The 25,886-nt window shown below is 38.1% G+C and overlaps 2 protein-coding genes and 1 pseudogene across 2 annotated transcripts; all 3 read left to right on the top strand.

Moving 5' to 3' along the window:
* The first annotated feature begins 3,608 nt into the window (after window positions 1–3,608).
* On the top strand, window positions 3,609–9,191 carry LOC129627908 (olfactory receptor 8J2-like). The gene is made up of 2 exons (XM_055547354.1): window positions 3,609–4,509; window positions 9,127–9,191. Exons 1-2 carry the CDS (start codon window positions 3,609–3,611, stop codon window positions 9,189–9,191), a joined length of 966 nt encoding a protein of 321 aa, XP_055403329.1.
* A 5,935-nt stretch (window positions 9,192–15,126) lies between these two features.
* On the top strand, window positions 15,127–18,845 carry LOC129628473 (olfactory receptor 8K3-like). The gene is made up of 4 exons (XM_055547910.1): window positions 15,127–15,269; window positions 17,227–17,257; window positions 17,628–17,751; window positions 17,883–18,845. The coding sequence occupies exons 3-4, from the start codon at window positions 17,743–17,745 to the stop codon at window positions 18,843–18,845; spliced, it is 972 nt and encodes a 323-aa protein (XP_055403885.1). The 5' UTR covers window positions 15,127–15,269; window positions 17,227–17,257; window positions 17,628–17,742.
* A 5,204-nt stretch (window positions 18,846–24,049) lies between these two features.
* Window positions 24,050–25,018, top strand: LOC129627907 (olfactory receptor 8K3-like; annotated as a pseudogene).
* The last annotated feature ends 868 nt before the right edge of the window (window positions 25,019–25,886 follow it).

Raw genomic sequence — 25,886 nt, 5'->3', positions numbered from 1 at the left:
TTTATGATAAGTGGTAACCAGTAATAGACCATGATGCATATCATGGCCTCCATTTTAAAAGTTAACCACACAAATTGAGACTAGACAATATTTTCTGTTATTGACACTCTTTTTATCCTTCTTAAATTAAGAATGAGTTTATTGAATATATTATCTCATAGTGAAGCTTGCACTGACTTGCTTTAAGTGGAGCAAACGAATATTTTGCTTTGAGTGTTGCCACTATGTTTCTCATCAAAAGCTTCAGATCAGACCAGATCAGTCCCTCAGTCGTGTCCGACTCATTGCGACCCCATGAATCGCAGCACACCAGGCCTCCCTGTCCATCACCAACTCCCGGAGTTCACTCAGACTCACGTCCATCAAGTCAGTGATGCCATCCAGCCATCTCATCCTCTGTCATCCCCTTCTCCTCTTGCCCCCAATCCCTCCCAGCATCAGAGTCTTTTCCAATGAGTCAACTTTTCGCATGAGGTGGCCAAAGAACTGCAGTTTCAGCTTTAGCATCATTCCTTCCAAAGAAATCCCAGGGCTGATCTCCTTCAGAATGGACTGGTTTGATCTCCTTGCAGTCCAAGGGACTCTCAAGAGTCTTCTCCAACACCAAAGTTCAAGACCATCAATTCTTCGGTGTTCAGCTTTCTTCACAGTCCAACTCTCGTATCCATACATGCCACTGAAAAAACCATAGCCTTGACTAGACGGACTTTTGCTGGCAAAGTAATGTCTCTGCTTTTGAATATGCTATCTAGGTTGGTCATAACTTTCCTTCCAAGGAGTAAGTGTCTTTTAATTTCATGGCTGCAGTCACCATCTGTAGTGATTTTGGAGCCCAGAAAACTAAAGTCTGACAGTGTTTCCACTGTTTCCCCATCTATTTCCCATGAAGTGATGGGATCGGATGCCATGATCTTTGTTTTCTGAATGTTGAGCTTTAAGCCAACTTTTTCAATCTCCACTTTCACTTTCATCAAGAGGATTTTAAGTTCCTCTTCACTTTCTGCCATAAGGGTGGTGTCATATGCATAGCTGAGGTTATTGATATTTCTCCTGGCAATCTTGATTCCAGCTTGTGTTTCTTTTCTCAGCATTTCTCATGATGTACTCTGCATAGAAATTAAATAAACAGGTGACAATATACAGCCTTGATGAACTCCTTTTCCTATTTGGAACCAGTCTGTTGTTCCATGTCCAGCATTTCTCATGATGTACTCTACATAGAAATTAAATAAACAGGTGACAATATACAGCCTTGATGAACTCCTTTTCCTATTTGGAACCAGTCTGTTGTTCCATGTCCAGTTCTAACTGTTGCTTCCTGACCTGCACACAAATTTCTCAAGAGGCAGATCAGGTGTTCTGGTATTCCCATCTCTTGAAGAATTTTCCACAGTTTATTGTGATCCACACAGTCAAAGGTTTTTCTGGAACTCTCTTGCTTTTTCCATGATCCAGCGAATGTTGGCAATTTGATCTCTGGTTCCTCTGCCTTTTCTAAAACCAGCTTGAACATCAGGAAGTTCACGGTTCACATATTGCTGAAGCCTGCTTACTTATGCATTTATTTTAAATGCAGTGGTAGAAGGCAAGAAATAAGGCAAAGATTGTGCAACAACATCAGATCAACTCATTAGACGTATATTTGATGTGTGGAGCAGAGTATCTTTACTTAATAGAAACGAAAAATGCAGATGTAAGAGAGTCAGGTTGTAGGAGAGCATATCTGGATTTGTTTAACTGTACAGCTAGATACCATCTGTCCCTGTGTTTTGAATATACACAATTATAATTCACTTAATATTTTTATCTCAACTATAAAATTTCCAGTAAGGGAAAATGAGTTCCTGGGACTGAAATAATTAATCATATTTTTAAAAGTTATTCAAGGGACTTTCCTGGTGGTTTCAGTGGTTAAAAATCTGCTTCTCAATACTGGGAACATGGGTTCAGTTGTTGGTCTGGGAGGATCCCACATGCCGTGCTGCAACTAAGCCCATGAACCACAACTACTGATCCTGTGCGCTAGAGCCTGCAAGCTCCAACCACTGAGCCCACATGTTACAAGTACTGAGGCCGCATGACTAGTTATGTTAGGTTCATTATTTCCACTTTGTGAGAACTAAGTTTACGTGTACAATACTTCCTTTAATTTATAAAACATGAAGACACAATTACCTGGTAAAAATCACGCAACTAATAATTGGTGGGCTAACAAATAACCAAAAGACTAATAGACCAAATAAGCAAACAAAAATACATAAAAAATTATAAAACCATGTTATTAACTGATATCCTATACAGACACTGAGTAACTTAATTTCAATGAGCCTAAATTGTCTCATCAGACCAAAAGAAAAAAAAAAATTATAACCATCTTCCAGGATGCTCCTGCAAACTAATGAAATGATTATTTCAAAATACTTCACATAGTTCTGGGCACAGTATATAGAAAGAAAGAAAGAAAACAGAGTGAAGTCACTCAGTTATGTCCAACTATTTGCGACCCCATGGGCCATTGTCTGCCAGGCTTCTCCATCCATGGGATTTTCCAGGCAAGGATACTGGATTGGATTGCCATTTCCTTCTCCAGAGGGAATTGAACATGGGTCTCCTGCAGTGCAGGCAGACTCTTTACCATCTGAGAGACCAGGGAAGTGTATACTACATACTAAGTAATGTTAAGCTTTCTACTCATTTATCTGTATAAGTAAATGGATCGAATTTTCACAAAATCAAAACTGCCCACAGTACACTTTTTAAAAATAAAAATGGACTCTAAACCATTTAAGGATAAAGGGGTATATGTTGGAAAGGAAAAAAAAAAAAAAAGGCTATCAGAATAAAACAATAAGGAAGAGTGAGCAATTAGAAGTCAGAATCATAAGAAAGGACTGGTTTGTTTTATTTGGCAGAAGAAAGGAAATGACATAAAGGAAAGAAGATTCAGAGGAATTTCTCTCTGATGCTAAGGAACAATATTGAAATCTAAGACTGCCTGTGGGCAGCTGAAGCAGAAGTGGTAATGATTATTAAAGATAAAACTGCGTTACTGAAAGTGTTCCCCATAGAAAAATGGAAATTCCCATAAATGATGGCAAGGCCTGGTCTGAGGTGATGACCTGTAGCCGCTAAGGAAAAATAACTGGATATTTCTCTAGCTTATGAACATCTTATAGGTACCTTTTGTTAATCACTGGAAATACCTACACAGAGGCAAGTGTATGTGCATTAAGTATGTATTAATTAAATATTCATTAAATATGTGTAATATAATTAATATATTAATATTAATATATGTAATGGAATAATACAATAATGTGCATATATTCAATATAAACCATATCCTGCAGTGAATAATACATTAATATTTTGGTTAAATAGTTATAACATCCTGAAACAGTTCTCTTCAGAGTTAGTATACCTGAATTTTGTGAAAAGATAGAGAGGAAAACAAGGAAGATCTGAGACTTTTGACTATTTTTGAACAGAAGTAAACTGATTTTCAATTAAACATTTAACAATCTGACATCTAACAGAAAAAAACATGATTTTATCCTCTGTTATTCTCTTTCCATTTTCCCCATTAAAAGAGGAAATCAGCAAAATATATGGCTGCAGGGAATCACACTCATGTGACTGAATTCACTCTAATGGGAGTCTCAGATCCTCCAGAACTCCAGATTCCCTTTTTTTGTGTGTTACTGATCGTCTATAGATTGACCCTGGCAGGGAACCTGGGAATCGTCATCCTCACCAGCATGGACTCTCAGCTTCAAACCCTCATGTACTTTTTCCTCAAGCACTTGGCTATCATCAATTTGGGCAATTCTTCTGTCATTGCCCCCAAAATGTTGGTTAACTTCTTGGTTACAAAGAAAACCATATCTTACTATGCATGTGCAGCCCAACTAGGTGGATTCATAGTTTTTGTTGTGGCTGAGATTTTCGTCCTGGCTGCCATGGCCTGTGACCGCTGTGTGGCTATTTGCAGCCCCCTGCTCTACCGGGTGGTGGTTTCTCCACGGATCTGCCTTCTCCTGGTGGCCCTTATTTACATCTACAGTCTGACCACAGCACTGACGGTCTCTTCCTGTGTGTTTTCTGTGTCATACTGTTCATCCAATGTGATCAACCATTTTTATTGTGATAATGTCCCTTTGTTAGCATTGTCCTGTTCTGATACCTACATTCCAGAAACAGCAGTGTTTACCTTTTCAGGGACCAATTTGTTTTTCTCTATGATTATTGTTCTAACATCATACTTCAACATCATCCTTGCCATTTTGAGGATACGTTCTTCGGAAGGGCGACAAAAAGTGTTTTCCACCTGTGCTTCTCACATGATGGCTGTCACTGTGTTCTATGGTACTCTTCTCTTCATGTATTTGCAGCCAAGGACCAACCACTCATTAGATACTGATAAGATGGCCTTGGTCTTCTATACCCTGGTGATCCCAATGCTGAACCCCCTCGTTTACAGCCTGAGGACTGGGATGACCCAGAGGGATGGTATGGGGAGGGAGGACGGAGGAGGGTTCAGGATGGGGAACACATGTATACCTGTGGCGGATTCATTTAGATATTTGGCAAAACCAATACAATATTGTAAAGTTTAAAAATAAAATTAAATTAAAAAAAAATAAAATTTTAGTAAAAAAAAATAAAAAATAAAATATAAGTATATACAAGGTTTTCGGAATTTCTAAATATTGAAGATAAAAATGAATGCCTGTAGGAAATTTTTTTTGGATGTTTACTATGAGTTGGATCACTTTCCTTGTTACAAATATCATTTCTTCAACTACTAAAAGTTTCATAATTTTTTCTAGTATTTACCGATCAGCTTATCAAGCTTTTCAACCAATTGTTAATTTGCATTTAAAATAAATTTGAAAAAAGTAAGCTTGTACAGAAAAATAAATGTTGGATACAGAATGCTTATACATGAAAATATGACATTTGCCAAAACTGACTAAAATACATATGAAACTTTATTCTATTTTTTCATCCTTTATGTTTCATATATAAAGCAAAATATCAATGTTCATTCAGATATAAAGTATATAATTGTTTTTCCTAACATCAGATCAGATCAGTCGTTCAGTCGTGTCCGACTCTTTGCTACCCCATGAATCAGAGCACTCCAGGCCTCCCAGTCCATCACCAACTCCCAGAGTTCACTCAAACTCACGTCCATCAAGTCAGTGATGCCATCCACCCATCTCATCCTCTGTCGTCCCCTTCTCCTCTTGCCCCCAATCCCTCCCATCATCAGAGTCTTTTCCACTGAGTCAACTCTTCGCATGAGGTGGCCAAAGTACTGGAGTTTCAGATTTAGCATCATTCCTTCCAAAGAAATCTGAGGGCTGATCTCCTTCAGAATGGACTGGTTGGATCTCCTTGCAGTCCAAGGGACTCTCAAGAGTCTTCTCCAACACCACAGTTCAAAAGCATCCATTCTTTGGCACTCAGCCTTCTTCACAGTCCAACTCTCACATCCATACATGACCACAGGAAAAACCATATCCTTGACTAGACGAACCTTTGTTGGCAAAGTAATGTCTCTGCTTTTGAATATGCTATCTAGATTGGTCATAACTTTCCTTCCAAGCAGTAAGTGTCTTTTAATTTCATGGCTGCAGTCACCATCTGTAGTGATTTTGGAGCCCAGAAAAATAAAGTCTGACACTGTTTCCCCATCTATTTTCCTAACATAGACTCATATTAAAAAGTTTTTGTTATAAAATCATAACAGCAAATACTTCTTTTAGTGAGAGTCAAGTTCATGAGTTAATTTTCAACTTTACTCACAAATAAGTAAATTATTTGAAGACAGAAAAGTTGTAGTATATAATATATATTTCTGGTCTTCAGAGACAAAGCCAGTAATAACTTGGTACAATTAGCCTTTAGAATTTTATATTTTATTATTTATAATTATATAAAAGTCCATAGGGAATGTTTGTTTTCTTTTATTACAGTTTTATTTATCTTCATCCACCTAGGTACTTGCAATCAGAGAAGTTTACTTTATAGCAGAAAACAATTCTCTTTGAGTCTGGTTAGGTCAACAGAAATAGAGCGACAGGATTAAACTCACACTTGTATTTCTACCAATTATCTGCAACCTATTTAATTAATTTAAGTTAGGAATTTAAGTTAAGGAAATCAGTCCTGAATATTTCTTGGAAGAACTGAGGCTGAAGCTGCAGCTCCAATACTTTGGCCACCTAATGCAGAGTTGACTCACTGAAAAGGGATGTTGGGAAAGATTGAAGGCAGGAAGAGAAGGGAATGGCAGAGGATGAGATGGTTGGATGACATCACTGATTCAATGGATATGAGTTTGAGCAAGGTCTAGGAGCTGGTGACAGAGAGGCCTGGCGTGCTGCAGTGCATGGGGTCACAGGGTGTTGGACATGACTGAGCAACTGAACTGAAATGAAGTTAAGAATGAAAACTGTGTTTCCTACTTCTTAATTTAGTCGACATATATGTATTTTCTAAAATAATTATGTTGTCACTAGCATTAGCTTCTTAACAGTGCTATAACAAATCATCTCCAATTTGGAAGCTTGAAACAATGTGAACTTCTTGTCCCACAATTTTGGAGGTCAGAAGTTCACAATGAGTCATCCAGACCTAAAATCAAGGTATCAGAAGATTGCATTCCTTTCAGGACCCAAATAGGGTTCAGTCTGTCTCCTTGCCTCTCCCAGCTCCTGCAGGTTCCATATACTTTGCCTGGCGTTCACCTTCCATCCAATAAAGCCATAATTCTAACCTCTGCTTTCACTGACACATCTCCTCTGCTTCCTACTTTTGCATCTTTCTCTCCCTGTGACTACTTTTGACTCACTCACATAAGGCCCTTTACTTAATCACATTGGCAAATCTCTTTTTTGCTTTAACATTTCCATTGGAGGATAATTGCTTTAAAATATTGTGTTGGTTCCTGTCATATGTCACAGAATCGACCACAGGTGAACATATGGCCCCTCACTCCTGAACCTCCCTTCCATCTCCCAAGGTTTGGGAATACTGTTGGAAGTTAGGAAAGACTTGAAACAGCAACCAGAAGGACCTCTCATTCTGTAGCTGCAATAGAGACAGTAAGTATGAAAACTTGAGCCCAGCTCTGTAATATAAGGATGCCCTAGGCAGAAAACACTGCAAGTGTGTTAATCTTGGAGGTGGAGGTCATAAATAAATCCTTTCAAGATCATGAAAATAAGAAAAGACATTCAAATTTCCCAAATTCAGAATAGCAAATGCCATTTTACAAATTTAAAACCAAAAACCTACTAAAAGGCCCTGCCATTTTCTCGTAATGCCTTTTGTTTTGAAGGACTGTGATCAGGTATCTCCATTATTTTACATATGTCTCAAAACACTCAAGTTTAAAAGATGTTTCTAGTTCAATAACCAAAAAGATAATAGAAACTGGTCCCACTTATCTTTTTTTTTTCTTTTCTTTTCCATTTAAAAGCAAACTTGAGTTTTAAGGTTTTCAGTGAAGATTTCCTTGTCTCTTGGTCAGAAGAGGTTACTAATGATTGAAAAAATAATACTTTATGAGCTATTGTGGATAAGTTTAGTTTGAGCAGCTATTGTTCCCACCCTGGAAGTCCACAAACATTGATTCCATTTGTCTACATTGTCATACCTGCATCTCTACTTTCCAAAGGGCTGTTTCCACAAGCCACTTCTATGGAAATGAAAAAGTCCATTCAAAGATATCATTCAAAATATAAGTAGGCTGAACTGAAAATTGGATATATAGGTAGAAGTGGTCAAAATGAAAACAAAAACGATTTGATGATCAGTCAATTTCTGCTACAGGATGTATGTGGCAGATTTTGTGTCACTTCAATGATTATTTCTTCAGCATTATTCAAAATTGTCAGTCTTATCACTATTATAGACATTTGAATATTAAAACTATTAAAAAATATGTGTTATCTGTATCAGTTGGCATGGATAGTGCTTAGTATATCATTCTATTCCAAATCATTTGCATGATTATTTTAAAAAAAATAATGTATTAAGAAAGCAATTTTGGCTCTAAAAATTTGAATCTGGTTTAATTATTTTTTACAGTCCCTTATCATGTGAACAAATTGTATATATTCATATGTTGGATGTCCAAAGTATAACATTTTGTGTAGTGATGATAGAATGTATACTGATAAATCTTGGCATAAATTCATATTAATTTAAATAAGTTAATTTTGCTTGTATTTCTCTTATCAGGGACTAACTCCAGGAGATATTGAGTTGGTCAAAGTTTCTTCAGTTTTTAAATGCAAATACAAGAAATACTTTTAATTTTGTCCAAGAACAATACTACCTTCTGCCATTTTTTAGGTAGCTTCATATTTCCACCTTCCCAACAACTTTTGTCTTTTTTTTTTTTTTTTTTTTGAGCAAAGACCTGTTCTAGGTGCCTTTTATAGTCTGCCATGGAATTGAAAATGTTTTCCATTATAAGAATTTTATAAAGAGCAGAATAAATGTAAATCTGAAGGTACAATAGCTGGTGAATACAGTGGTTGAATCAGAATTTCCCAGCCAAGCTGTAACAGTTTTTGCCTAGTCATCAAAGAAATATGGGGCTTTACATTATCCTGATGGAAGATTAAATGTTTTCTGTAACTAATTCTGGATGGTTCTCATTGGGTCTTGCTTTTAGATGATATAATTGAGAGCAGTACGTGTTGGAATTAATCATCTGGTTTTCCAGAAAGAACTCATAATAGAGGACTCCCTTCTAATCCCACCATATACATAACATCATCTTTGAATGAAGAGCAGCCTTTGGTGTGGTTGATGGTGGTTCATTTCACTTGCACTGTGATTTCTTCCATTCCTCAATAGTGTACAGTATACATTTTTCATCACCCACCACAATTTTTTTTTAAATGTCTTTATTATGTTTAAGTAGAAAATAGCTTGCGGAAATATGATCATGAAGGCTTTTTTCACTTAACTTATGTGGAAACCAAACATCAAAGTGATTAATATAACTGGGATGGTGCAAAAGATGTTCAGTGCTTGATTTGGATATTTTGAGTATGTCAGCTATCTCCCACGTGGTATAATGTTGATTGTTCTCAATGTCTTGAGTTGATCGCTATCAACTTCAACTGGTCCACCCAACGGTGGAGCATTGTCCAGCAAGAAATCTCTAGCACAAAACTTGGCAAATCATTTTTGACACATTTGATCAGTCACAGCACCTTCTCCATACACTGCAAAAATCTTTTTTGAGGGTTTCAGTTGTGCTTTTATCTTTCTTAATAAAGCATAATATGCCAAAATGTTGCTTTTTGCTTTCATCTTTGATATTAAAATGGCTATACAAACATTCACCAGTTTTGATAATTTTTAAATGCATGTTGATATGACAGCTGTTTTGATACAATCTATCTAAATTGTTTCAAATGAAATTAAAGATAAATAAATGCTATTAGAGTCATTTTATGGGAAAAAAGCAAACAAACTTTTTGACTAACCCAATATAGCATAGAAAAGTTCATTCATGGGTCTGTGGGGACCACACACATAAAGTCATTAACTGTGGTGACACAGGTAAAATTCCAGAGTTGGTAACTAGCTGAATCCCAGTACTATGGAAGCAAACATTTCAAATTAAAGGAGACCCAGGTTATAGTAATTCTACAAAACAGAATAGAGAGAAATAATAGTGTGTTTGTACTAAAATGGTCCCTGGAGAAGGAAATGGCAACCCACTCCAGTACTATTGCCTGGAAAATTCCATGGATGGAGGAGCCTGGTAGACTACAGTCCATGTGGTCGCAAAGAGCTGGACATGACTGAGCGACTTCACTCACTCATTAAACGGGGCTTCTCTGATGACTCAGAGGATAAAGAATCTGCCTGCAATGCAGGAGACCCGGGTTCGGTCCCTGGATTATGAAAATCCCCTGGAGAAGGGAATGGATGCCCACTCTAGTAATCTTGCCTAGAAAATTCCACAGACAGAGGAGCCTGGTGGGCTACAGTCTATGGAGTTGCAAAGAACTGGACACGACTGAGTGGACATGACAGAGCCCACCCCCTCTGCCACACACACAGTAAAATGAATGTGCTTCAAAAATGTAGAGTTGAATGAGACACTTTAGGCATCAAAGCAAGTTAAATGACAACATGCTGCTGATGCTGCTGCTGCTACTAATTCGCTTCAGTCGTGTCCAACTCTGTGCGACCCCATAGACTGCAGCCCACCAGGCTCCCCCGTCCCTGGGATTCTCCAGGCAAGAACACTGGTGTGGGCTGCCATTTCCTTCTCCAATGCATGAAAGTGAAAAGTGAAAGTGAAGTCGCTCAGTCATGTCCAACTCTTCACGACCCCATGAACTGCAGCCTACCAGGCTCCTCTGTACGTGGGATTTTCCAGGCAAGAGTACTGGAGTGGGTGCCATCGCCTTCTCTGAATGATAACATGAGTGCACATTAAAATGTATACTATATTTACATTATACGGCTGTATTTCTTTTGAAGAGCATATAGCAGCTCTCATAAAGAAGGTGCATGTATGAGGAAGGAGAACTGGGGTGGGGATGGGAAATGAGGATTGAAGAGGATTATAGGATACAGAATTAGAGTGTGAATAACTCAATTTAGTCCCTTAAAAATGAAAAATGAGTTACATACATATTCATAATTTATATTCCTTCTGAGTCTTTAGAACCAAAGAAGAGGTGGAAAGAATACCCTGAAGAATGGTACAAAAAAGATCTTCACGACCAAGATAATCACAATGGCGTGATCACTGACCTAGAGCCAGACATCCTGGAATGTAAAGTCAAGTGGGCCTTAGAAAGCATCACTACGAACAAAGCTAGTGGAGGTGATGGAATTCCAGTTGAGCTATTCCAAATCTTGAAAGATGATGCTGTGAAAGTGCTGCACTCAATATGCCAGCAAATTTGGAAAACTCAGCAGTGGCCACAGGACTGGAAAAGATCAGTTTTCATTCCAATCCCAAAGAAAGGCAATGCCAAAGAATGCTCAAACTACTGCACAGTTGCACTCATCTCACACGCTAATAAAGTAATGCTCAAATTTCTGCAAGCCAGGTTTTAGCAATACGTGAACCATGAACTTCCAGATGTTCAAGCTGGTTTTAGAAAAGGCAGAGGAACCAGATATCAAATTGCCAACATCTGCTGGATCATCAAAAAAGCAAGAGAGTATCAGAAAAACATCTATTTCTGCTTTATTGACTATGTCAAAGCCTTTGACTGTGTGGATCACAATAAACTGGAAAGTTCTGAAAGACCTGCCTCTTGAGAAACCTGTATGCAGGTCAGGAAGCAACAGTTAGAACTGGACATGGAACAACAGACTGGTTCCAAATAGGAAAAGGAGTATGTCAAGGCTGTATTTTGTCACCCTGCTTATTTAACTTATATGCAGAGTACATCATGAGAAACCCTGGACTGGAAAAAACACAAGCTGGGATCAAGATTGCCAGGAGAAATATCAATAACCTCAGATACGCAGGTGACACCACCCTTATGGCAGAAAGTGAAGAGGAACTAAAAAGCCTCTTGATGAGAGTGAAAGTGGAGAGTGAAAAAGTTGGATTAAAGCTCAGCATTCAGAAAATGAAGATCATGGCATCCGGTCCCATCACTTCATGGGAAATAGATGGGGAAACAGTGGAAACAGTGTCAGACTTTATTTTTTTGGGCTCCAAAATCACTCAGATGGTGACTGCAGCTATGAAATTAAAAGACGCTTACTCCTTGGAAGAAAAGTTATGACCAACCTAGATAGCATATTCAAAAGCAGATACATTACTTTGCCAGCAAAAGTCCGTCTAGTCAAGGCTATGGTTTTTCCAGTGGTCATGTATGGATACGAGAGTTGGACTGTGAAGAAAGCTGAATACCGAAGAATTGATGCTTTTGAACTGTGGTGTTGGAGAAGACTCTTGAGAGTCCCTTGGACTGCAAAGAGTTCCAACCAGTCCATCTGAAGGAGATCAGCCCTGGGTGTTCTTTGGAAGGAATGATGCTAAAAGTGAAACTGCAGTTCTTTGGCCACCTCATGCGAAGAGTTGACTCATTGGAAAAGACTCTGATGCTGGGATGGATTGGGGGCAGGAAGAAAAGGGGACGACAGAGGGTGAGGTGGCTAGATGGCATCACTGACTCGATGGACGTGAGTTTGAGTGAACTCCGGGAGATGGTGATGGACAGGGAGGCCTGGCGTGCTGTGATTCATGGGGTCACAAAGAGTCGGACACGACTGAGTGACTGAACTGAACTGAACTGAAGACACATTTAAAGAGTTTTTTCTTTATCCTCAGACATAAAACTTGGGCAGAAGCCACGGTGGAAAATGTTGAATATTGAAGTAATTTATGGGTGATTAAAGGATTTATCCAACAAATGATAAATGGAAATCCAGATATTTGAGTGAATGCAATAAAATTAATAATTAAAAAAGCATGTGAATTGCATTTAAAAGAGTGTTTTCTCAATAGGGAAATCAAAAATAATTAACCAAGACTATAGTGGCTTCATTTCATGTTCTTAGATGCTTTGGGAATAATCAAGAAATTGCACTCCGATTCCTAAGAGACTGTCTCAAAGGGGAGGAACATTCATAAATTCTTCTGACTCAGTCAGACTACTAACCACATGGCAGAACAAGAAGGCATTCCTTGTTTTGGTGAGTGGATGGCTGATTACTAGATTAGCTCCAGTGACAATTCTTGATTTCTGTCTTCAGTTTAAAATTATGGATGACTTTAGGCACTGTGCCAGACCCAATACATTAGTCATGAATATTAATACTCTCTTGTCATAACTGATTTATGGAGAAATTATGTATTTTACTACTCTTTTATTGTATTCTTTGCAAATAGTAAACAACCTTTTCTTCTATTTGTTATTAACTCTATACTGGGATTCTAAAACCATAAACATTCTGAAGGGAGTGTAGGTATTTCTTGAAACCTCCACGTTAAATGCTGTTAATGCAAAGATACTGATTGCAGGCCAGCGTTTTTGATACTAAAGGACCGTCTATGCCTCAGATGGTAACAGTTGCTGACAGAACTTTCAGTTATACAATAACACATTATTATCATTATCATGGCTCCATAGAGTTTTATTTGTGCTATATAGCACGAATAATAATATCACATAAGAGACGGTGTTGGTCAGAGTGTAAATTTCAAAAGAAGGCTCTGAGGTAAGGAGTTGGACTTTTAATGTTTACTTAGAGGATTTTAGGAAGCAAAAATGAGGGATAAGTGTTACGGTCTTCTTGACAGACCGGAACCTGGGGACAGGAGTCGATGAAAAGAAGATGAAGAAAAGAAGGACACAAGGGACCCAAGTCTCTACTGGAACAAAGGTGCTTTAATCATGGTGGCATGAGCTTATATATTGTTATACAAGGAAGCTTTAGGCAGAAAAACAAAGTTAAGCAAAAGCACCGAAACCAAATGCATAACCACAGTAACTAGGGGAATAACAATTGTCACAGGGCAGAAGACAATCCATGTGTTGGAAATAGGAACATGACTAAGTAGTTTTGCAGAAAAGTAAAATGTTACTGAAAGGAATCCACATATGTGTTCCATCTCATGACCTCAAGTCCTGAGAGATGCGTGCAGGCCTGCTCATTCCTGTTTTCCAGGAACTGATAAGGAACAAAAGGCCCTTGAGAAACAGAAAACAACATATAGGATTCCTTAAAATTAAACGTTCCCTGACAGATAAGGAATGTGAGACTCCCCTGATTAGGGAGACAGCTAACAAAATATGCAATAAAGAAAAAGTACTGCTGCATGCAACTAAATTTCAATTACTTAAGATAGTTTAGCTTCCTGCATTAAAGAAGGCTAGAAAAGCTTGAGTTTTTATCCATTGAGTCCTGTCACTTATTAGTTTAATATGTCTCTTAACACATTAGATCTTAGGCCCTTACAAACTGCTGTGGGTGGGGTCCAAGAAAGATCCCTTTGCCCTCAGTAAATGAAGTCAAACACTAGAGATGGAAAGCAACCAGCATGTCAGAAAACAATCTATCTTGGCTTGTAGGTCAAGTCAGAAAGAAAAAGACAGTGTCAGTCAAGCAATCATGTCTGACTCTTTGCGACCCCATGGATTATAACTCACCAGGCTCCTCTCTCCATGGAATTCTCCAGGTATGAATACTGGAGTGCACTGCCATTCCCTTCTCCAGGGCATCTCCCCATCCAGGAATCGACCCAGAGTCTTCCACATTGCAGGCAGATTCTTTACAGTCTGAGCCAACAGAGAAGCCCAGGTCAATTCAGAGGTGACCTCAAACACAAAGCATGGAAGACAGCTGTGTCTGCTACAGTGATATTTGCAGTAGTAAGTTGATGGAAAAGGCAAAATAATACAGAATAAACTTTTAAAAACATTTTCTGAGAAGCTGCCATTGGTTCCTCTTTCACTCCTTCTCTGGGTCATTCTTCGTCAATGTTATGCTGAGGAATCACATCGACATCTTTAGAATTTGCCTTCAAAGTCACAGTTCCTTCACTGGCTCCCAACACACCCATAGGCAGAAGGACCTTGAGAATCCCAAAAAGGCCAATCTCTTCTGCTCTTTGTCTCTAGAGGCATTCAGGAAAAAACAGCTCCTATACAGAGATGAAGCTGTTAATTTATTCTTTCCTGTTTGCAGGTATTCTCTCCTTACACAGATGTCAGTAAATTCTGCTAACATGAGTGTGTGGGCTACACTGACTTGGCCCTTTCAAACCTATGCAACAGGAAGGAGCCTTTTGCTCTTCCCTGGTTTCCAAACAGACTTTTTGACTCTGGGTACAATGTCCTCCACACCACCATGATAGGATGTCTTTGACCCTACCACCTTTGTATCAAATTTAATTTTATATAGATAATGAGGCTGAAGGCTTGGAAGCATTATACATATAGTGGAGCAAAACTGAGTCTAAAATCAATACCAGTAAGAGTCAAGAAATATCAATCCTTGGAAGATTTCTTAATCTAGTGCATGCATTATAGTTCTAGTATTTGTGAATTTGCCACACCTTAAACACTTCATAATCTAGCCTAGGGTATTGCCTTTTCACTCTCATTTATCTAAATGCCTTAAGAGAAGCTTTCTTCTTGATCTCTTGTGTTTTGTGTTACAAACTGCACACATCGGAATTGAATAGGAGGAATTGTTTTTTGAAGGATGAGAAGAAGAGGGCAGAAGGCCTCCCTACACCTCTCCACAGCTCCCAGGTATATAGCACAAGTAAAAAAACTGTGTTACTCAGTTCAAAGAATTTCTGCATGTTTGAGAATCTAGCGTCATATGATATCATTATAACAAAGTGGTTCAGTTTTAAATAATCTTCATGGATTATAAAAAGCCACATAATAGTGGTCTAGTGATTGGCACTGAATCCCACATTTGATGAGGATAATACTGGGCATCTTAAGTTAGAAAATTTTGGTGTTTGCTAAGGAGGATTTTCCAAGTGCACTATTTGTCAAATTCCAAATAAGTAATTGGAAAAGATTTTGACTGATTTTATGCCCTTTACTAATGCTACATAATTGCAGAGTTAGTGCTGCCTGATTGAGAAAATATGATGTACTTTACAAAATAAGGAAAGGGAAGATAAGGACTTTTGTCCTTATTAGCTGTATTGAATGAGAAAGTATTGTTGTTCTTTTATACTTTTAAATTAATTTGTGTAAATATTTCTGCCTATGTTAACTCACCTAAAGACTGCTGACCTTGACCTACTTTAAGAGCCATTCAAGATTCTTCTTCTTTTTTATCCTCCTTAGTTTTTTTGTCTGCCCTTTGAAAGAGAATATTCTCAATCTGACCAACTCATGTATCTCAGTTGAGACTGTTTGCAAAGTTTTAGAATACATAGCCAAGACTGGGTGTTTGAGTTTGCATAAGATAATAATTAATGGGTTTTACATACATTCATTTGCCAAGTCCTGGAGAAACTCTGAAGTTTGTGCTTCTATCAGAGAAGAGTCAGTCTTATTGCTCAATTTTCCTGTTTCTTTTTCCAGCTGGTGCTATGACACTTGGGTAGGGATGATGTGGGGAGAATCAGATGAAAGTATATAATAATAATAATAAGATGAGAGCTTGTTGTTACGTAGAGAAGTGAATATTTCTCTGATTATACATGAGGAGCCCTCTAACCATGAATAAACCATCCTGCTCTTTAATCAATCACATGAAGACCCAGACACATAAGGTTGAGTGTCAGTTTCACAATTAGGAAGCCAAACTCCTCCAAGTCATAAATATGCCCATGAATGGAAAGCTTGTCTTGTTTTCAATACCATAGGACTTTATCTCAAACTGCTTTAATAAAGGTAATTTTAAAATTAAAAAAAAAAATCAACTCAGTTGAGTTGCAGAATTCCAAGGATTTGTAAAGTACAACATAATTTGGATGAAAAGGTTTGCCACAATACACAAGCTTCTGGGGAAAAAGTCTTTTCCTTGAGTATAACTCTTGTAGCTAAAGGCCCTAGACTTTTCCCTCTTTCTTGTTTGGTTGCTGCTAATGAATGTTTGTTTTTTACCTTTTTTGTAAATAATTTGTTAATATTGTGAATAGAGTTTTAGAAAGAATGAATTGTATGAGGCAGATTTAATCTTCCAAATTAAGCAAATTTATATTCTGATTTTCTTTAAATTTCTATTTGCTTAGTGACATCCAGAAGTTCTAGCTTTTAACTTGCTGTTGCTCAGTCCCTAAGTCATGTTCTAGTCTTTGCAGCCCCAAGGACTGTAGCAAGGCTCCTCTGTCCTTCACTGTTCCCCGTAGTTTGCTCAGATTCACCTACATTGAGTAGGTGATGCCATCTAACCACCTTATCTTTTGCTCCCCCTTCTCTTTTGGCCTTCAGTCCTTCCCAGCATCAGGATCTTTCCTGATGAGTTGGCTCTTTGCATCAGGTGGCCAAAATATTGGAGCTTCAGTTTCAACACCATGAGATTAAAATTTTTTTTTAATACCAAGTCCTTGATCAGTCTGTGACTGATTTTTATATGGATGAGCTAAAGATTTAATTTCACCATTTTCTATGGAGATAATCAATTTAGTACAATTTTTTACAAAAAGGAAATTGGAATGAAAATAATGTTTGAATATGTGGAGTTACACTAAAGAGAAGTAAATCAAAGTCTATTAAATAAGTTAGTAATAGTTTTCTTCAGAGACTGGGACTGAAATTCCAAGGGAAAGAAAGTAAGTACTGTTACTTTGTATTTTGATTGTTTCTAAAATTTGATCCTTTTTTTTTTTAACCAATTATATGTATTTCAACTGAAAAATATTTTTGAAAAAAAAAATCAGGTTTCCCACTCTGGCCAAATGTTTATAATGATAGTTTGTTAACAGAGCCATAAAGGGACTGTGTATATTTTGTAATGAGAATCAGTACATGACACAAAAAGTAAAATGACTATTATATATGTTAGGTTATGATGGTGGTGGTGGTGGTGGTTTAGTTGTGTCTGACTCTTTGCAACTACATAGACTGTAGTCTGCCAGGCTCCTCTGTCCATGGGATTTCCCAGGCAAGGAGAGTGGAGTGGGTTGCCATTTCCTTCTCCAGGGGATCTTCCAGGATCAAACCACCTCTCCTGCATTGCAGGCAGATTCTGTATCACTGATCCACCAGCGAAGTCCATCTTACCTTATAATGGTTTCTAAATTTGGTTCCAGGTTCAATGATGGAGGTGAGTCTTATTTTAAATCACTCCATTTAAAATAATTAGATTCATCTTACACATAATGGATTTGCATACTAAACTTTTATCAGATGGTATCTTCTGAACCCCAATGTCTATTCATACTGCTCTCCCCACAGTTATTTCCCTTGATGGCCTGGATGGACAAACAAAATCAAACAATGCCTGGTGAATTCATCCTCACGGGAATCACAGACCGGCCTGAGCTGCAGGCTCCCTTCTTTGTGCTGTTCCTCACCATCTATGCAGTGTCGGCGGTGGGAAACTTGGGCATGATCGTTCTCACCAAGGTGGACTCCAAGCTACAGACACCCATGTACTTCTTTCTCAGAAACCTGGCTTTCATCGATCTTGGCTATTCCACATCTGTGGGACCCAAAATGCTGGTAAATTTCGTAGCTGATCAAAACACAATCTCCTATCACTGGTGTGCTACGCAGCTGACTTTCTTCATCTTGTTCATCATCAGTGAACTTTTCATCCTGTCGGCAATGGCCTATGACCGTTACGTGGCCATCTGCAACCCTCTGCTCTACACAGTAGTTATGTCACCGAGAGTATGCTGGGTGCTGGTCACAGTCCCCTATGTTTACAGTGCCTCTGTTTCTCTAATAACTACCATCAAGATATTTATTTCATCCTTCTGTGGCTATAACATCATCAGTCATTTCTACTGTGACAGTCTCCCCTTGCTAACTTTGCTGTGCTCAAGCACATGGGAAATCGAGCTGTTCATACTGATCTGTTCCATGTTTAATTTGGTTTCATCTTTTCTGATAGTGCTTGTATCTTACATACTGATCCTTAAGGCCATCCTAAAAATGAACACTGCACAGGGCAGGCAGAAGGCTTTCTCCACCTGTGGCTCTCATCTGACAGTGGTGGCTGTACTATATGCCAGTCTAGCCTTCATGTATATGCAGCCCAAGTCCAGCCACTCTTTTGATACTGACAAAATGGCCTCTGTATTTTTCACTTTGGTCATACCCATGCTGAACCCTATGATCTACAGCTTGAGGAACAAGGAAGTAAAAGGTGCTCTGCATAGGATGTGGAAAAATCTCTGCAAAATTCCTATGTAAAAGTAAATATAGAAGGCATGCATGATAAATTAGATTATGGACAACTGTTTATTTTCTGTGACAAATTACTCAAAAGCAGTAATATATGAAAATCATGCAAACTAGAAATGGTTTTTCTGGTGTCAACTGTAGATGTTCAAGTTGTGATCATTCTTCTGTGTCAACTTTGGTTTAACCTCAAGTTTCAGTCCAAGAGACTCAAGTCCAGATCACTGTTCTCACTTTGCCAAGTGTTTATGTTTTAATTGAAGGGAAGCCTTTTTTTTTTTTTTTTACTACATCCATCATTAAATATTTTTTAAAGACATTCTTGTGTCTTTTAATAAAATGTTTTTCTTTGTGTGTGTGTGTGTGTGTGTATTACATAACATTTAAATACTAGTGCCCATCATACTGGCTAAGTAGAAGATGGCAGTTAGTGTTCTTTTGCTGGCGAGTACAGCAATGAGCAATACATCAAAAATATTTGCCTTAATGAAACATTAGCCATATCACCTTTATGGTTGCTGCCATCTCAAATTTCTGTCAAATTATGAAACAAACATTTTTAAGCTTGGAGAAACAGAAATAAAATGGCAGTTATTCTCAAATGGATATGTGTTAATTAAAAATCCAAAAAATAAATTTCAAGCTAAAATATTAGAAATAAGAAGTGAATTTTCCAGGTTGATGACCATAATGTCAGCATACAAAAATAATTATTAGTTATTTTGTAGACTATTTTTGTAGAGTAGCCTGCTTCATTTTATTCTTCGAAGCCAAATTTGCCTGTTACTCCAGGTTCTTTTGACTTACTGTTTTTGCATTTAATCCCCAATGATGAGTAGAACATCTTTTTTTTTTTTTTTTTTTTTGGTGTTAGAATCGATTACATTCTTTGGAGCCAAGGATGGAGAAGCTGTTTACAGTTAGCAAAAATAAGACCTGGAACCGACTGTGACTCAGATCATCAGCTCTCATAGCAAAATTCAGGCTTAAACTAAAGAAAGTGGGGAAAACCACTAGGCCAGCCAGGTATCAGTTCAGTTCAGTCCCTAAGTCATGTCTGACTCTCTGCAACCCCATGGATTGCAGCACGCCAGGGATCCTTGTCCATTACCAACTCCTGGAGCTTGCTCAAGCTCAAGTTCATCAAGTCGGTGATGCCATCCATTTCATCTTCTGTCGTCCCCTTCTCCGCATGCCTTCAGTCTTTCCCAGAATCAGGGTCTTCTCCAGTCAGTCATTTCTTTGCATCAGGTGGCCAAAGTATTGGAGTTTCAACTTCAGCATCAGTCCTTTCAATGAATATTCAGGACAGATTTCCTTTAGGAAATCTGCTTGCAGTCCAAGAGACTCTCAAGTGTCTTCTCCAACACCACAGTTCAAAAGCATCAATTCTTCCGTGCTCAGCTTTCTTTATAGTCCAACTCTCATATCCATACATGACTACTGGAAAAGCCATAGCTTTGACTAGATGGACCTTTGTTGGCAAAGTGATGTCTCTGCTTTTTAACATGCTGTCTAGGTTGGCCATAACTTTTCTTCCAAGGAGCAAGCATCTTTTAATTTCATGGCCATAGTCACCATCTGCATTGATTTTGGAGCCCCCTAAAAATTAAGTCTCTCACTGTTTCCATTGTTTCCCTATCTATTTGCCATGAAGTGATGGGACCAGATGCCATGATCTTAGTTTTCTGAATGTTCATTTTTAAGGTATGACTTAAATCAAATCCTCTGTAAATACACAGGGGAGATAACTAATAGATTCAAGGCATTGGATCTAGTAAACAATGTTCCTGAAGAACTATGGGCGGAGGTCCATAATATTGTACATGGCAAATAGAAGGGAAAAAGGTGGATGTAGTGAAAGATTCCCTCTTCTTGGGCTCTAAGATCACTGTGAATGGTGACGGGAGCCATGAAATCAGAAGATGATTGCTTCTTGGCAGGAAAGCTATGAGAAACTGAGATATTGTGTTGAAAAGCAGATACATAACTCTGCCAACAAAGGTCCATATATTCAAGGCTATGGTCTTCCCAGTGTTCATGTATGGTTGTAAGAGCTGAATCGTAAAGAAGACAAAACACCAAAGAATTGAGGCCTTAGAACTGTGGTGCTGGAGAAGACTCCTAAGAGTCCCTTGGACAGAAAGGAGATCAAGCTGCTCAATTTTAAGGCAAATAAACTGAATACTCATTGTAAGGACTGATGCTGAAGCTGAAGCTCCAGTATTTCAGTCATCTGATGCATACAGATGACTCAGTGGAAAAGTCCCTGATGCTGGAAAAGATTGAGGGCAGAAGAAGAGGGTATTGGAAGATGAGAGATGGCTGGATGGCATCACTTATGCAATGGACATAATCTTGAGTAAACTTTGGGAGATGGTGAAGGACAGGGAGGCCTGGCGTGCTGCAGTCCATGGGATTGCAAAGAGTCTGTCACAATGGGTGACTGAACAACAGCAAATATCTTTACTATGTTTTTAGATGAATGCTACACATTTAGTTTGACACTGTAGGCTTGTCCTCTTTGAATAGTGAAAAAAAAATGTAACCCTTAGAAAGGGAGTTAATATTATTAAGAAGCTCCACCTTTTAAGATTTTCATGATTATACTTGGACTCTTAATGAAGATATGAAATATGATATTTGATATCATATGATATAAAATGGTATATAAATATGATATAGATTTGATATAAATGGAATTTATTTCAAAATTTTAACACCAAATAGTGACAGATTCTCACAGTGTTTTCCAACTATATCTGAATTAAAGGCATTATATCAATGTGTTTATAGTCCTTGTAATTTATCTGCTTCTAATATATGAGTTTCCCAGATTTATCCATATATTGCAAGGATCAATGCCATTTGAAAGTCATCATTTTTTATTTTTTGCTAAGGTGAAGTCAAAATAAAATATTAAAGCATCCATTTCACTACATTGTGACATCATCACCCTATAATATCTAATTCTGGTTAGAGGACTCTCACTCCCTCCCACCTACAAATCTTTGAGGCTGTCAAATCATCCCTTAAATGACTAACTGCACATCTAATGGAGATTGGAATGAAAAAGAAAATCTGTACAGATACAGATTTATGCACAGGACAGTCCTTTCAAAATTATGAAGCAGGAATGTATAGTTTGCTTAAAATTAAGGTTATTTTCCATTCTTTATTTATTTAGTAGCTCTTTCCAAAACTCACTTTATTCTCTCTCAAAAAATTACTTTGATGTTTAACTATATGCATTTAAATGTATATTGTTGATCTCTCTTTGTAGATTACATTTACTGTCATGCATTTACTGTTGAAAGGTATAGTTGGTGGCACCAGCGGAGGGGGTGGGGGAGAAGGACTAGAAATGATTCAGCTTCTCTAACCTCTGTCCTTGGTGTGCACAGTGAAGGTCCATATTCACCCTTGTCCAGGGTGCTTTGTACATCTTTCAGGTGATTATTGGCCATTTGTATATCTCCTGTGAGAAATTTCTGTTCACATCCTTTGTCTGCTTTTAATTTGGGTGTTTTTTCTATTGTTGAATTATAAAAGTGTTTTGTATATTCAATGTATTAGACACATCAGACATATGATTCCCAACTTTTTCCATTGTGAGGGTCACGTTTTTTAATACTTTGAGAATGTCCTTTGACAGACAAAACTTTGTTTTAATTTTCATTTAGATAAAGTCAAATTATTTATTTATTTATTTATTTTTTGGTACTGTTTATGTGTCATGTCTAAGAAACCTGTCAAGAGCTAAAGTGACTTGGGTGAGAGAAAACTGAGCTGCAAATTAAATTAACAAACCATAAACAGAAGATTTAAGATTTTAACAACTTATTACAATGATTGTTGGGGGCCAGAGTGAGGCACTCCACCCGTGGCAAAGGTCATGAGGAAGGAGGCTTGACATATGCAAAGGCGGAATCGAGCCTCAGGAGTCCCCCTGGAAATCCTCGAGCATCTACCCCCATAACCAGAGCCTGCCTACTTTACTACTTTGTGCTCTCACCTACACCTCTGACTTTACGGGGGGCTGTCCCCCACCACCTCTTTCGGAGAAGGAGTTAACCTAGAGCTCCAGTTAATAAAAACTCCTGGGCGTGACAAGAGTGTTTTAACCTACAAACTCCTCTGAAGGTTCTCTAGCCTGCCTGACAGGCTTGTCCGGCCACATGTGATTGCTCACAGCCTCCCAACCATGAGAGGCACGAGATGCTTTAAACCTTCTAAAAACAGGTTCCTTAGAAAAGTTAGAAAACTCTTAGTATAATGGGCTGATTAGAAATTGTATTGGTGAAGGGTTTTTCATTTGTTGAGCCAATGTTTGTTGCTAAGTCTCCATATCCCCTGCCCTTACACACATTAATGAATATATAGAAGAAATAAGTATTAACCTTTGATATTAATCACATTAGACCTTAGGCTAAGTAAATTCTTTTCTTAACTAAAACCCACTACACCCTCACCCTATAGGAATGTAACTTTATTTGGGTGGTGTCTGTTTTAAGAATAATCACCCCTGGAGAAATTAGTGTTTTGGTTGACTGACCGCTGTCACAAGGAGAGGGTCATAAACTGTCAGCAGGCCCCCTGGCCAGAAGATGATGTAACACTCCTAAGACCTCTGTATACATTTGTATGAAGCACCTGACTTTGATAAAAGTCAGGACTGCTGACCCTGCATGACTTTTGCATAACATCTCTGTGTATAAAAGTAGACCATGGAAAATAAAGAATTGGGATCAGTTCCTCGAAAGACTGGTCTCCCCATGTCGCTCTTTCTCTCACTCTGGCTGAGTCTCCATCTGGAGCGTGAAACCCGCCTTGCTTACTAATTATGCCTGGGCTTCTAAGATCCGACCGGGGAGGCCTCAGTGTCTCCTCTCCTTCGGGAGAACGGAAGGACGCCTGCGGCCTACGTAAGTGGTGTAAACTTCTTGTCTTGAAGATTTATTGGTCTCCCGCGTAAACCAAGCTACTCAGCCTCTTTTCTCCACTGAATTTACCTACTGAGCTATCCTCATTCTATTACTCTTTACATCTCTAATTAATATCTAATTGAAGCTATTGTATCCTGATCCTCGCCGACGCCGTCCCCGATTCGAATACTCTGGATCAGCCGGGGCTGGACCCCGGCAAACGATAATCTCATCATAGCTCATGAAGGTTAATCATTATTTTTATATTTATTCCCAGTTTATGTTTCCCGAATGGCCTGGCTGGACAAACACAATCTGACGATGCTGAATGAATTCATCCTCGTAGGAATCACCAATCTCCCTGAGCTACAGGTGCCTTTGTTTGGACTCTTCCTCATTGTAATGGCCTCAGTGGGGGGTAACCTGGGCTTGATCATTCTCACCATGATAGACTCCAGGCTACACACACCCCTGTACTTTTTCCTCATACACCTGGCTTTTACTGATCTTGGTTACTCAACAGCTGTAGGACCCAAAATGCTAGTAAATTTTGCCATTGAGCAACGTACAATCTCTTATCATTGGTGTGCTACCCAACTCTCTTTCTTCAGTAGGCTTATCACCAGTGAAATTTTCATTCTGTCTGCTATGGCCTATGACCGCTACATGGCCATCTGTAACCCTCGTCTCTACACAAGCATCATGTCACAAATATTATGTCACACACTAGTGGCCATTTCCTATCTATATAGCCTCTTTTTTGTCTCTGCTGACCATCATAAAAATTTTTATTTCGTCGTTTTGTGGTCATGATGTCATTAAGCATTTCTATTGTGATAGTCTGCCCTTGATATCTTTGCTCTGTTCAGACACATGTGAAATTAAATGGATAGTTCTGATCTTTTCAATTTTTAATTTGGTTTCATCTCTTCTGATAGCTCTCGTGTCCTATATCTGATCCTTGTCGGCATCTTCAGGATGAACTCGGCAGAAAGCAGACACAAGGCTTTCTCCGCCTGTGGATCTTATTTGACAGTGATAGTCATATTCTATGGTACTGTCTTCTTTATGTAAGTGCAGCCCAAATCTAGTGATTCCTTTGATAATGATAAAATAGCATCTTTATTTTATACTTTAGTAATACCCATGCTGAATCCAATGATCTACAGTTTGAGGAACAAAAAGGTGAAAAATGCCCTGTCTAGAAACTGGAAAATATGTGCAAATATACTATTTAATATTCACTCTAGGATATGCTAATAATGGGCAATGTATTAGTGAATGTATACTACTATTGGTGTTGTTTAAGCCTTGTAAATTTACCTCCATTGGATGAATAAGAATTGATATGTGAGAAGCATAGCAATAAAGAAAAATATTCATTACTCTGAAACAAAATATATCATTAACAGATGACTAATCCCTGCTCAGATATTCACCCATGCCTAGTTTCAGGCCCTCATCTGCCATTCCTGTGTGTTCTCATGTGTGACCTGTTATGTGTCTGTTCCTTAAAACACTTATTTTTATAAACCAGATAATGTATAGTACATTCACAGTTTTTCTGTAGTGCTAGCAGAGTAAAAAGTACAAAAAAAATGGCTGATAAATATTATATAAATGATTCATTCAAGAGATTAAACATGCATTGGCTTTTTAATAACCAAGACTCATACTTCATGAGGCTTAGAGAAAACACAGAAAATTTGCAGAATGAAAAGTGAGCTGTATGGTGTGATTGATGTTGTTGAGAATATGAAAATGAAAAAGAGGAAATAGCCAGGATGGAGCTTAAATTTTGATTAAAGTGGTCAGGTGGCCTTGTGTAAGAATGATGCTTAAATAAACACTTGAGAAGTTGAGTGAATGGAATATGTGTATATTTAGGGGAAGACTGCTCTCAGTCAAAAAATGAGCAGAAGATCTAAATAGACATTTCTCCAAAAAGACATACAAATGGCCAATAAGCATATAAAAAGATGCACAACTTTGATAACTATTAGAGAAATGCAAATCAAAACTACAATAAGATATCACTTCCCACTGTTCAGAATGACTATCATTTAAAAAGTCTACAAATAGTATATGCCAGAGAGGGTATGAAGAAGAGGGAATACTCCTACACTGT

This window comes from Bubalus kerabau, chromosome 15 (assembly GCF_029407905.1).
Source record: "Bubalus kerabau isolate K-KA32 ecotype Philippines breed swamp buffalo chromosome 15, PCC_UOA_SB_1v2, whole genome shotgun sequence".
Taxonomy (NCBI): Eukaryota; Metazoa; Chordata; class Mammalia; order Artiodactyla; family Bovidae; genus Bubalus; species Bubalus kerabau.
This window is presented reverse-complemented; position numbering and strand designations above follow the sequence as displayed.